This window comes from Plectropomus leopardus, chromosome 18 (assembly GCF_026936395.1).
Source record: "Plectropomus leopardus strain MGB_pleo_1.0 chromosome 18, ASM2693639v1, whole genome shotgun sequence".
NCBI classification, from domain to species: Eukaryota; Metazoa; Chordata; class Actinopteri; order Perciformes; family Serranidae; genus Plectropomus; species Plectropomus leopardus.
Genome location: NC_142193.1, coordinates 925,378 through 938,185, shown reverse-complemented (window position 1 = coordinate 938,185; position 12,808 = coordinate 925,378). Strand labels below are relative to the sequence as shown.

The window sequence follows — 12,808 nt, the reverse complement described above, 5'->3', positions numbered from 1 at the left end:
AAGTGTGGAAGTTTGATAGCCTTGAACCTATGAGATGTACATAACATTTACCATTTGCAATATCTTAGTCAAAGGAACACTTCACTTTTCAACCAGCTTTGTATCAAAACAATGTGGATATTATGTGTCGTGAACTTCCCTTCACCAGCAAAGTGTCTCTGGCATTCTGTTGCACTTTTTACAGGCTGTACTTCTCTGTTTTCATATTGCCTGCCATTGCAGACACAAAGAGTTTACAGCTGATCAAGAGACACACTCACCCCTTTCTCTCTCTCTCTCTCACTCTCTCTCTCTCTCTCTCAAACTTGGACCACAATCTCACCAAATGGTAAAATTAGGCAGCACTGATCAATTATTAATTAAGATTTTATTACTGCACTGCCTACATCTCGCTTCAAATGTTTTTAGAAACACATTTAGTGCCCTGTTTAGCTGCAAGAGTTTGTGGTGGGTGCCATACTGCTTCCTTTACAGTGAAAACGGAGACGAAAAAAAATTGAGATTAAACTGTAAAATTAAGCAACAGTGATCAAATATAAACCGAGATTCTCTTTCTGAGCTGCATATTTCTCATCTCAAGTTTTCAGAAACTTGCTTCACCTTATTGTTTCACTGTAGCACAAGATCATTGCTTGCTGGCCAGCTACTATTGTTTCATACATATGAGTAAGTGCTTCTTGTTTCGGTGTAATGGTAAATGGACCTGCACTCGTGTAGTCTAGTCTTTTCTTATGTAGTCTTCTCTAGTCATTTTTGACCACTCAAAGCGCTTGCACACTATAAGTCACACTCAATTATTCACACACACATTCCACTAGTGTCCGAGGATACTGTACAAGATGCCACTTGCTACTCAGTATTTTATACATTCACACACACACTAATGGAACAGTGTGTGTGGAAGAGACATTAGGAGCAATTCTAGGTTCAGGTTCTTGCCCAAGAACACTTGGGCAAGAAATTGAATGTTGGCATGTTTACCCGAGGAGCTGGGGATCCAACCTCTAATCTTCCAATTAGAGGATGACCTACCTCTGAGCCTCAGTGCTTAGTGATGTGGTGCATTGCATTCTGGTACTTAAAATGTTTCTCCCTCTGAGCAAAAGCCTCCTTTGTCTTTGTTTCTCTTTTTCTTTTTTTGCTTATGTAGCACCAATTTCAAAAGAATCTGCATTTTTTTCTGCATATACAGCCCAGTTTTTATTAAAAGGCCATATTTCTAGTAAAGAACTACCTCTTTAAGGATGGTTAAACATAAGTATTTGTGGCACAGATTGGATCGATTGTTTTCTTCAACTAAAAAACAGTGTCATACCATGATGCCAGGTGAATCAATCAACTCGAAGTAGTTGGGAATTCAAAGGTCAAGTCAAGTGAAGCCAAGTCAGCAATAGTGCACAGCAATAGTGGAAACAGACACATGTCATATTACAATAACAATAGGTGTGAAATTATAAATTGCACTCTATGATGATATTGTGGGTGTTGATAAGAGTCTCATGCATAAATTGATAGGGAGGTGTCCAAAGGCATGATCACAGCATCGGCACAACCAGGACCAAGACCACGATCAGGGCGAACGGGGGGTACGGTATCAGTGCAGCCACAGCACGAGCACAACCAAAGGCAGGGTCACAGCGCCAGCACAGATATCACAACAATCAGGCACATTTTTTCTGTCCTAGCAAAAGTTATAGAAGGAAACACATTCTTTTAGACATGCTCTCACCCCAGGTCGTCACATATTGCGGATTTGTTTGTGGACTTCCACATCTACATATTATGATCTAGGTATCCCTCTGCATCTGCCCTTTATGTTCCAGAATGCCACTACCGACCCCTGAAAGTTAACAAAAGCACATGGTGAGATTAAACTACAATAGCACATGCTTTTGTTGAGGCAACAAAACCGCTTGGCAACCAACACTGGTATGTTGACAAAAGCACATGCTTAGGATTAGGCAATAAGGGCACGGATGGTTAGGTTTAGGTAAAAAAAAAGGCACATTGTAAGGTGTAGGAAGCGAACACAGGACTCCCACATGAAAATCTAGGGTTTGCTGGATCCATCTACCGCCCCTCCTGCCCGCTCTAGCGACCTTCATGTTCCTTATATTACATTGTTACTGGCAGCATGTCAACCTGACACTGTTCAGCATTGCATGTGCTGTCACCAAAACAACCACCACTGATGCATCACTGGAGATGCATCCAGATGCATAAGTGTTGACACAGGATATGTGGTCAAATGCATCCCAGACCACCTCAGCAAGTGGTTTCAGTGATCACATCACAGGGCATCCTGGTGATTGTCCACATATTATATTGCCATGCCAGGGGCTGTCTGGTCAACCAGCAGTGTAGGTTCTGTCTGGTGGTATTTAATGACTTTAGAATGAGAATGGGCTGGTTTATACCAGTTATAAACAGGCTCCTCCTGGCATCTTATCTGCCTGGCCTTATCCACCCACCTCCTCACCTGCATAACCCAATTACCCACCTGCTTCCCATTCCATCTACTAAGATCCAGCTCCTCTAATACCAGCCGAGATTCTTTGTTCCAGGACAGTTTGTCATCATTGCAATGCGATTAGCTAAAAGTCTGCTCCCTTTTACCTGCTTGTTGCTTGTCAGACCAACTGCCCAACAACTTTTTGTATGCCTGTTAACTTTAGCTTTTCAAAGTAAATTACTGAATTCATGCTGCTGCCTGTCTGCATTTAGGTCAAATCCCTGTCCCCATCAAGATAATTTCTAACCCACACAAGTGATATCCTAACATTTTATGTATACTGCAGTTCATGCCTATTAACCTTGGTGAATATGGAGAAGTTTATTCTTTTCTAGCAAAAGTTACAGTACAATACATATTGTTTCACATCACTTTTGGTCTGCCACAAAATAATTTTACCCTCCCTGTAATGTAAGGTGATGCCATTTTATAAAATTGTTGAGATACTGGGTCTCATCATAGGCAGTGGAGGACTGGCAACATAGGCAACTCAGGAATTTCCTAATAAGCAGTCCCAATCTTATTTGCTGATTTATCATTATTTTTCTGCAGAAATGTTTTCACAATTTCCCCTCACATGTAAGTCTGATGCATGGCTCAGCATATAAGTCAAACTAACTCCAGAACTGTTGGACCAGTCATTGTGAAATTTGCAGGATATGGCCACATAGGTACCAGAAACATACCTTGCAAGTTATGTTTGAATCAACCACTGGTTGGCTTAAAAAGGAAAAATAGTTTTTCTATTTGCGTCTGATACCAGTTTTTCGTTTAGCTTAGCTAGGATTCAGAGACACTCTTGTCGTGCTTTCAGGTGTTTTATTATGTTAAATTTTGGTCCACTTGCTGTAGTCCAGTGTCTAGAACCAAACTATGGTTATCTTTGAGGCCCCAAAGGGGAAGTCACAACTGAACAGATTCAACAAGCCAATTGGTCAGGAAATCATTGACGGCCATTAGCATATTAGCTGTTGCAGTGGTAACAGAGTAGCAGTGAAATTATAATCATAACAGCGATGCCCATCCATCCCTGTCTGTTTCTCTGTAGATGGGAGGCACCATGTACAACACGGGAAAACATGTGTCCCTACGACCCGACAAAGCCCACATGGTGAACATCTCGGGGGGCCCACTGGGTTACAGCTACAGGCTGGAGGAGGTCCGCCTCCATTTTGGTAGCGAGGACGCCCAGGGTTCAGAGCATCTCCTCAATGGACAGGGCTTTCCTGGAGAGGTAAGAAATAAGACAAAGATGACACAGACTGGATTGAAGTATTTTTGGAACGTTCATGTAAAAATGCTGAGAACTTTTGAGGTGCTTCTCCCTCTCGTTATGCAGAACAGGTTGTATTTGTACTTCTGTCAGAGATGTTATAGAAGGAATGAATTTTGGGCAGAGCAGAAGAACCACAACTACAGCCAAGGATATGTAACAAGTAGTGATAAGAAGTTTAATCAGTTCGTATCGATACACGGACACGCAGCTGTGTGTGGATGCAATTTTGGAATGAAATCGAGACGCATCAGTCATTAAATGTCTGCATCAGTCATTAAATGTCTGCATCTGTAAAATCCAATCCATTTAATATTAGATTTTCTATTCATTTATTTTAAAGTGTTTCCAATCAAATAATTTAATATTTCATTTTGTTTCACCTACTTCTACTGGCAGCACGCAGTGAGCATTACATCTGTGGCACTGTGTTGTTCTGTCCTCCATGCGGCTCTATATCCCACCAGGAACGTCTGTAAAGCGTTTCAGAAGCAGTGCGTCCTGCCAGCTGATACTGTAGACTTTATGAGATTGTGCTTATTGAGTAATTTTCCCTTAAATTTGTGGTCCTTGTCCCTTGATTTTTGCGATTCTACCGTGGGACGTTGTTGTGCTGCAGCCTGAAGTCCAGCCACGGAGAAGTAGATTAAATAATTTAGGCTGTTTTTCATTCAAAAAACATGCTCATCTTGAAAATTATACATATCAGTAAAAATATAGAATAAAAAGAAGATTTGTGGCTGTGATTTAGTAAAAAAAAAAAAACAGAGTGATCTTATTAATTGTAAAAATGAATAATTAATAATTTAATCATAAATGAAAGAGATATGTAGAGGATTTTAAGCATGTTTTTGTTAGTTAAACTTGACCTTAAATCCATTTTAAGGTGTTTTATTTTGAAAATTGACCGGATGCAATGCTGCTTGACTTCCTGCCTGGTACGATCTGCTCTGTGTGACTTGGCCATAGACTGTATAAAGATCATATGAATGAAAGAGAATGATGAGCCTTCTTGCTGCTGAAAATATTGTACATTGTTTTTCATATTGCTTTTAATTGTTCCTAACTTGAGCATCCTTAATTCTGTGAGCCAGGTGGATTAAAAGTGTACCCTACTGTAAACTAAATAATCAAGCTCATTGAACTGCATAGCATCATTCCTTTACATCGTCAAATCACATTGTGTCAGATGGAATTGCACTGTGTTGAATCAGATCGTGTTAAGTCGCACTGCATCATGATTGGGGTGGGTCTTATCGTATTGCATCAGTAGTTGCTGCATTATGTATCTTTAATGTATCGGATTGGTGACAATGTATCGAGATGCATATCGTATTGGCCTCACACCAAGGATGCCCAACCCTAGTTGCAAGTAATGAATAATGATGAGGCTATGTTTGTGAAAAAAATCAACAGTATGTAGAAGACACTCCATATGACATTCCACTAGATACTCTGGGTAGCCTATACCCTTCCAGAAAACAATGGAGTTGTCTTCATGAACCTATAGGAAAAAAAACGTCATGCCTGACATGTATTAATCATCCAAGCACAGTCTAACCTAACATGTATTAGACCCAAACCAAAATGCACTCAACCCTGACAGACCTAGTAAATAGAGAATCAACACAGGCACCAGAATTATGCACTATCAATTTACAAGCAGCAGTGTTTGAAAAGCTCAGCTATATTATAATAATGTCCACGTAACGACAGGTTTATATGCTTTAAAGACTCTTATAATTAAATGCCCTATTTTCACCACCTGCATCAACTTCTTTGTCACCAAGTTATGTAGCCAACTTGGCCATAGATCACCTCGACCCCGGTGAGAGCCAAGGCCAGAGGCATTATGTTTTCGGGTTGTCTGTCTGTCCATCCACCTGTTCTTGTGAATGCAATATCTCAAGAACAGTGAGGGAATTTCTTCAGATTTAGCACAAACGTTCACTTGGATTCAAGGATTAATTAGATTTTGGTGATTGTCAAAAGTTAAGGTCACTGTGACCTTGTCTGTCTCATTCTTGCGAGTACGATATCTCAAGAACACCTTGAGGGAATTTCCTCAAATTTGGACTAAAGAATTACCTAATTAGAACCTGATGGTCAAAGGTCAAGGTTAAGGTGACCTAATAAAACATGTTTGTGGTCATAACTAGATAATTATTATTGTCCTTTTTTTAAAAAAAAAAACTCCTTTTATTGAGTTTTTTAATGTACACAATATAAGCTGTGCCTACTCTATTAACAGCAGTCACCCCAACCCCCTCCCGCCTCCCCCATCCCACCCATCCTGGCTCAAGCAATAATAAAAAGAACAATAAGAATGTCAACAGAGAAAAGAAAGAAAATATATATTTTTTTAAAACATGTTTGTATGCCCATGTACATACAATATGAATATTCTTGAGTATATAACAGTAATAGAGACAATATCAACTCCAAATTTTAATATTTTCTACCTTCATCAAGAGCGTCATATCCTGGACTCATTGGGTAAAAGATAAAGGCTTGTTTGATTTCCAATACAAGAGTATAAGATTCTGGGTCAAGAGATAGGCGAAAGTGATCTCATCTCTATAATGGCTCGGTAAGCCCTCTTCTGGCTGAACTGATCCAAAAATGGCTGCTAGGGGCTTGGGTTTCATTGTTTTCTTTTATACAGATCAAAGGAATTCAAAGACTGAAGACCAAAAATCAGTGAGGGCCTGGCAGGACCAAAACATGTGTCCCAGTGACACAGGTGTATGTTTGCACTTGGGCATTCCGAACGAACTGCTGGATAAGTTTTAGCCAATTTATCATTAGAGTAATGGAGTCTGTGAAATATTTTAAACTGTATCAAATTATGTCTTACACAGAGGGATGTTGAACTGATTAGTGAAATGGCAGAATTCCATTGTTCATCTGAAATGGTTTCTCCCATATCCACTTCCCAGGAAGTCCTCATATTATCTCACAGCGGGGCATTTATATTCTGAATCACATTTTATACTGTATTTTAGAGATCAGTCCTTTAGTGTATGGATTGAGTTTAAGGGTTTTGTGTGTTGGCCCTTTTTCTGGTGGGCTGGGATACAATGGGAAATGTTTTGAGGCAAAGCTGTGGGCTTGCAGATAGTGGAAATAGTGGCTTTTTGTAATGTTGTAGTTTTGACATAAAAAGTCAAATGATCTAAATGAGTGGTTATCAAACAAGTCAGAAAAAGAGACCAGCCTGTAGCTATGCCAGGCTTAAAAGGCCAGATTCAGTTGAGTGGGAGGAAATATATGGTTAAATGTCAACAGAGATGAGCTGATTGTTTGAGAAATATTGAAACGTCTCCTAAACTGAGTCCAGATTTTTATGGAGCTTCCAACCACAGGGTTTGGACAGCTTTTTGACAGGTAATGGGGCCGTCAACAAGGCAATAGGAGAGGCTGGGAGACTGGACTGTAGTTCCATACTTGACCATAAAGGACCCTTTCCCTCTGCAAATGTTGATAGCCAATATTTTAACTTGCCCTGAAGTAGAATAGAAAGTTCAGCAGGCCCAATCCACCCTGTGGTTTTGGGGTTTCTAAGCTTGTCTTCCTAAGGAGACTTGTTCCAGATAAAGGTTATAATCAGGCAGTCTAAATGTTTAAAGAAAGATTTGGGTGAGAAGAAGGCTATCATTTGAAAGAAATATAAAAACCTGGGCAATATAGTCATCTTAACTTAGTTAATACATCCTGCAAGGAAGAGGGGGAGATTAGACCATTTCTCCAAATCACCTTTTGTACATTCTAACAGTTCTCTGAAATTGTGTCTGAAAACTGATTTAAATGAATTTGTAATATTGATACCGATATATGCAAAACCTTCCTGCCTAAGTTAACTCAATAATTCATGCGCTCAAATTTTACACAAAAGTCTAAATAGCAGTCAATAACCGCATTGATTTACAATATACACGGAACACATTGTATGTAGTTTCAATATTATATTGTTTTTTTTAAGTAAAACGTGCTTATCTGAAGATTAATGTTAATAGCTAGGGTTAGATTAGATTGATTAATCTCATACTCGAGAGATTCACACATTTCAGCAGTTCAAGAGTCAAAGGCAATAGAAAACAAGTGACTGAGTGCTAAATAAGCGTTAAAATATGATTAAAATACAAAAATATATATAGATATAATGTATAATCACATAGTATAAATGTGAATGATGTGGATATGACATATATGGTTATGCTGACATATTTTAGACTTACCATGGTAAAGGAGCAGGTTGCTGTTTATTGCTTATACATATAAACCTGTATTTTAGTTATCTTTGTCTTTCTACTAACTTACTGCAGTTAATTAATTTCATTAATATCTAATAAACTCAGAAACATACCTAAATAGCACATTAAGCAGTTGGTACATGTCTTTTTGTGGTGTCCTCTCAGATAGTCTCCACCATGTTTTGCTGTGCTGCACGGGGTTAGGGTTCAGGCGTGTAGAGAAAGGGGGTATATGTGCACATTTTCTCCACTGAAACACAGATGAGGAAAATATTGTGGAATAATGCTAGCAGAAGTAATCTTACATTCACCGCAGATTACAACTACAAAAAATATGTGAGGTTATCAATTTCAAAAACTGCATTAGACCATTTTACTCAAACAAAGAGCACACCATTGGGAAGCCTTGCATATGGTTTAATAAAAATAAGAAACAGGGAAAAGTTTGCAGAAGACAGGGAGCTGACACTCAGGATGAGGGTGCTGTCTTAGTGCAGGGAGTCTCCAGGCTCCATTGAATCCTGTGTAGCTCTTTTGCTGAAAGAGGGAGGGGGAAAAGGACAGGAGAGAGGGTTGGAGATACTTTTATAGGCCTGGGTGGGAAACTACTTTGGGAGATGAGGCATTTTGTTCCCCAACTTCAGTTATGAAACTTTACTTGTTGTGTTACGTTTGCGCTTATCATAGTGAATTACTCGCTTGGAAATTAGCTTTTGCTGTGCTAACCTCAGCATTTGTCTATAGTGTTTCATATGATAGTCCTACAAATATTGATCATTTTTATTAATTTATCAGACCTTGATCCTTTGTCAGCCTGCCCGTCCATGTGTCCAAGCTTTTTCCTTTGTTTAAAAAGGTCTAGGCTACTTCATTGTTCTATGTCGTCACACTACTGTTATTATAAGAGAGTGATTTTAATACAAAGTGTAAACCACTGCATGTGAATGCATGAATTAGTCAGATCTGTGCTCCAGAGGAGAGCCTTCATCAGGCTGTGTAATATTGCCCTCTACTGGATTTATACGTTAATGAACTGCATTAAACTAGAGCCTTCTGCGTTTTTAGAACCTGCTTAGGAATAGTTCCTCCAGCACCCAGTGTTCCTATTGTACTAATATACAATAACATGATTAGAGATATAACAACATAATAAAAGATAATATAATACAGTAGTGTAACAATGTCAGTGTTTAGAATAATTCCCCATTAAGCCTAGTATGTTTCATTTTTCTAAATGATTTACCCTGTAGCCTCATTCAGGTCTTTCAGCTTGCCTCCCTTTGCCATCAATGGAAAATCAGCTGAGCTGAAACATAATAAAGACAAATGGAATCAACAGAATCACAAAGCTAAAAACATCCACCCTTAAATTACATTTCTGTTCACAGTAATGTTTTTATATTGTTTATTAGTCTCAGATATGCACTCTTAATCCATATCAACACTTATGTACCACAAAATAGCACTCTACTATCAAGCACCATGTTATCTAACAAAGCTGACATGTAACTCACACTGACCTTTCAAATAAATCACACAAGCCTTTTCTCCTCTTTAACTCCCCAATCTTAGATGAAACTTCTCAAGAGCAGGACATTTTAAATGGACAGGCTGTTAGTAGCTAACAATATGTTTACAGTATAATCAGTACAGTGTCCTAACATTAGCTTACTCTGTTAGCATATCTGTTATTGGATCGTGAATGTACTAATTAAGTGGCAGATAATCCAATATCATGCTTTAATGTGTAGTGGATGATGAGGACAACTCTTGATAAGATATTCAAATGCCTACCCAAAACTGAAACTTCTTTAGGAGATTCCTTAGATGAACCTCGGGGTCAGCTAATGGACCTAACTGCCTTGTTGAACTTATAACTCTTGTAAGCAGAACTAAATTACGATAGATTTTATTGCCCGGCCGACAGTTTGAGTTAACTTACGACTCATTTGGGGCGAGGAGCTGTCAACTAAACTCCTGCAAAGATTCAAGGAGACATCAGGAGATCTCTACATCATAGAAACCGACAATTCATGTCTTTGTTGCACAACTAACATGTGACATACCCACACATCTCCAGACTGTAAGACAGAACCACATTAAATGATTTTCGTATTCAAAGTAAAACATACTTTGAAATGTTGTGTGGAGGTCTCATACCTACAGAACTGGAACTTTGCTTACCTACCGATTTTGAGGTCAAACTCACAAACACAACCTGGGCCCGTATGGAACACGAACAGGAAACACGAACACTAGAAACAACTTTAGTGCAGAGACAGCCGATTTACCAGGGGTGAGGTGGGGAGACAACCTGGCACCAGAGAGTGAGGCAGGAGTATATATGCAGCCGTGAAGGTGATTGGCGATGAGGTGCAGGTGAGGAAGTGTGCGAGGAGCTCCAGCACCCAGAAGCCACACCCAGCCCGTGCAACAAAAAGCACACCCAGAGACCCCAGCAGAAAAAACACAAAACTAGTCCCAAAAAAACAACACATAACCATCAGGCACCACAGCATCTCCTCTATCTATATCTTAATTATCCTTCCTTTACACTTTTGTGCACAGATGCTATATTGTTTTGTAATCATGCAATTTGTGATTTTCTAATTATAGGTTTTGTTGATAGACCATTGGTCATATTAAGTACTTTCATACTTTGTTATATCTTGATGCTAGTACTTGTATACCTTTACTCAAATAGGATCTTTAACAACCTTTAATTATATCAGAGTGTTTTGACATGTAGACAGTTAAAACAGTAGAAGTGATAGAAGGGAAGAGTGTATTTTTCCCGCTTTGATGTTCAAGCACCACACCCCTTTTTTTCACAGGAGTTATAACCCCAGTGAAGTCAAAGGACTTTGGTCTTTTGGCTTTTTTGGTTTTTGCGTATTTGGGCTTTGGGTTTTTGCCTCTCTCCCCCTTCCTCCTTTGAGGAGGGGGGGTTGCCCACTTGTGCTGCTGCCCTGAGATGCTGTGAGCTGCTGTTTATCTATCATGAAAGAGCGAACTTTGGAAACAGCCCGTGCTACACTTGATCTAAATGACGATTTAGAACCAGAGGACTTTGCACGAGAGAGACTGTGAGACAAAGACAGACTTCGAATGAGACAAAGCCTGATAAGCTGTCATAGTGATCTCATCTCAGCCACATGAGGTGTCAGAAGATGACCCAGTTCTTCATGGAGAGAGAGAGTTGGAGGAATCAAACTCAAGCTGAGTTTGCAACGTTCAAACCGTTTCCCTGGCATTGAGACTTCTGAGGAAGGTGAAACAATGTTTCCTGTGCCTTTTTGGGGTTGATGCTCTTAAATGATAGGGACACATAGGAAGAGTTAGACCTAGGTGAGGATCTCCCATTAATACAATTATGGGTTATTCTCTGATCAGGCCTCTTCTTTATCTTTTCCCTCAATGTTTTATGGGATATGTTGCCTCTCTACTGTTGATCGATGCTTGACATTGACTTCAATCTTTAATCTTTAATCTTAACTTTTCATCTGCTTGATCATCTTGCACTATTTCAGTGCACCTGATCAAGTCAAGATGTCACACCTAATTCAGTTCCTCACTGGTTTTCATCCCCTCATTTTTATTGTTGCTTCATTTATGAGTTTGTTGTTCATTTAGTCATTTTACTCACTTTTTGTCCTTGCTGTACTCACTGTTTTATCATTTCTATCTATACTTATTCTTAAACTCATTCACTGTCTTGTAGGAATAGTTTTGCGGTGTAGTGAGTAGTTTAATAAAACCTTCATTCATAAAGACACTTGATCTTGTGATGTGTGTGCATAATGTCAGCTCCCTGTACACCTGGAAAAAGAACTCTGTAGCAAACTTCAATTTATGAGACTAAATTATATTTATAAGGCAAAATGGGCTATCAGCCTTTCTATTTTAATGGGTGGTGCTCTAAGGGTTTTAAACTTTTGGTATTGATTTATTAATTAATTAATAATTTTAATTAATTGCTTATTAATTAATAAATCCCCTATTTAAACCGCTACAAATGCACATGTTAATTTAGCTACGATATGCTGATAATATAAAAAATGATTCTTTAGACGTCTTGCCCTGTTAAAGCTCATCACAAATGGTCTTCTCTGCTGCAAAGCTACTTCTGGGAACTATTGAGATGCTCCACGTTCCGCCATTGCTGTGAAAAAACGGTCCATTGGAGCAAACGGAGATGATGGAACTCTCTCTTAAAGGGCTCTGCTGCACACTATTCAGCGTCTTAAGTCGGGAACAGATGGAGAAATATTTGGTCAGAAACTGAAGAAGGTAGTGACTTGGACCTTCTAGGAGGCATTATGTCCCCCTGCCATAAACACTAATGCCTCCTTGGAATCTATGTTCTCCTCTCTAAAAGGGCCCAAATTCCCAACTCTACTCCACAAAAAACTGCAAAATTGTACTTTATAAGTATTGTACTTTATATGCTAGTAAGGCTGGTAACTCTCTAGGCTTGCAGTACTGATTCATTAGTCCCTGGTCGTGGAACTATGGAATTCAAAACAGATACTTATTAGACAACAGAATCTCTTAAATAGCAGAACAACTAACCCATTTAGGCAACCTAAATATTTTTTTACCCTTCTAATTCGTGTGTTAATATATTGGCTTTATGTCTGGCCCACATTTCCCTGTTTCTGTCTGATGCTTTCAGGGGTTATAGTAACAGATCCTGCTGATCCTTGTCTTACGCAGATCCTTTTTAACCCAACTCCCAGCCTCCACCCCATCACAGCCCACTCGTGTTAT

General features: G+C 39.1%; 1 protein-coding gene across 1 annotated transcript in view; it reads left to right on the top strand.

The window, feature by feature from the left end:
* The window catches only part of LOC121956787 (carbonic anhydrase-related protein 10-like), a 240,440-nt gene that overhangs the window by 175,879 nt on the left and 51,753 nt on the right, over positions 1–12,808 (top strand). The window contains exon 4 of the mRNA XM_042505171.2: positions 3,561–3,746. Coding sequence (XP_042361105.1) covers positions 3,561–3,746 — 186 coding nt within the window. The remainder of the gene's footprint in view (positions 1–3,560; positions 3,747–12,808) is intronic.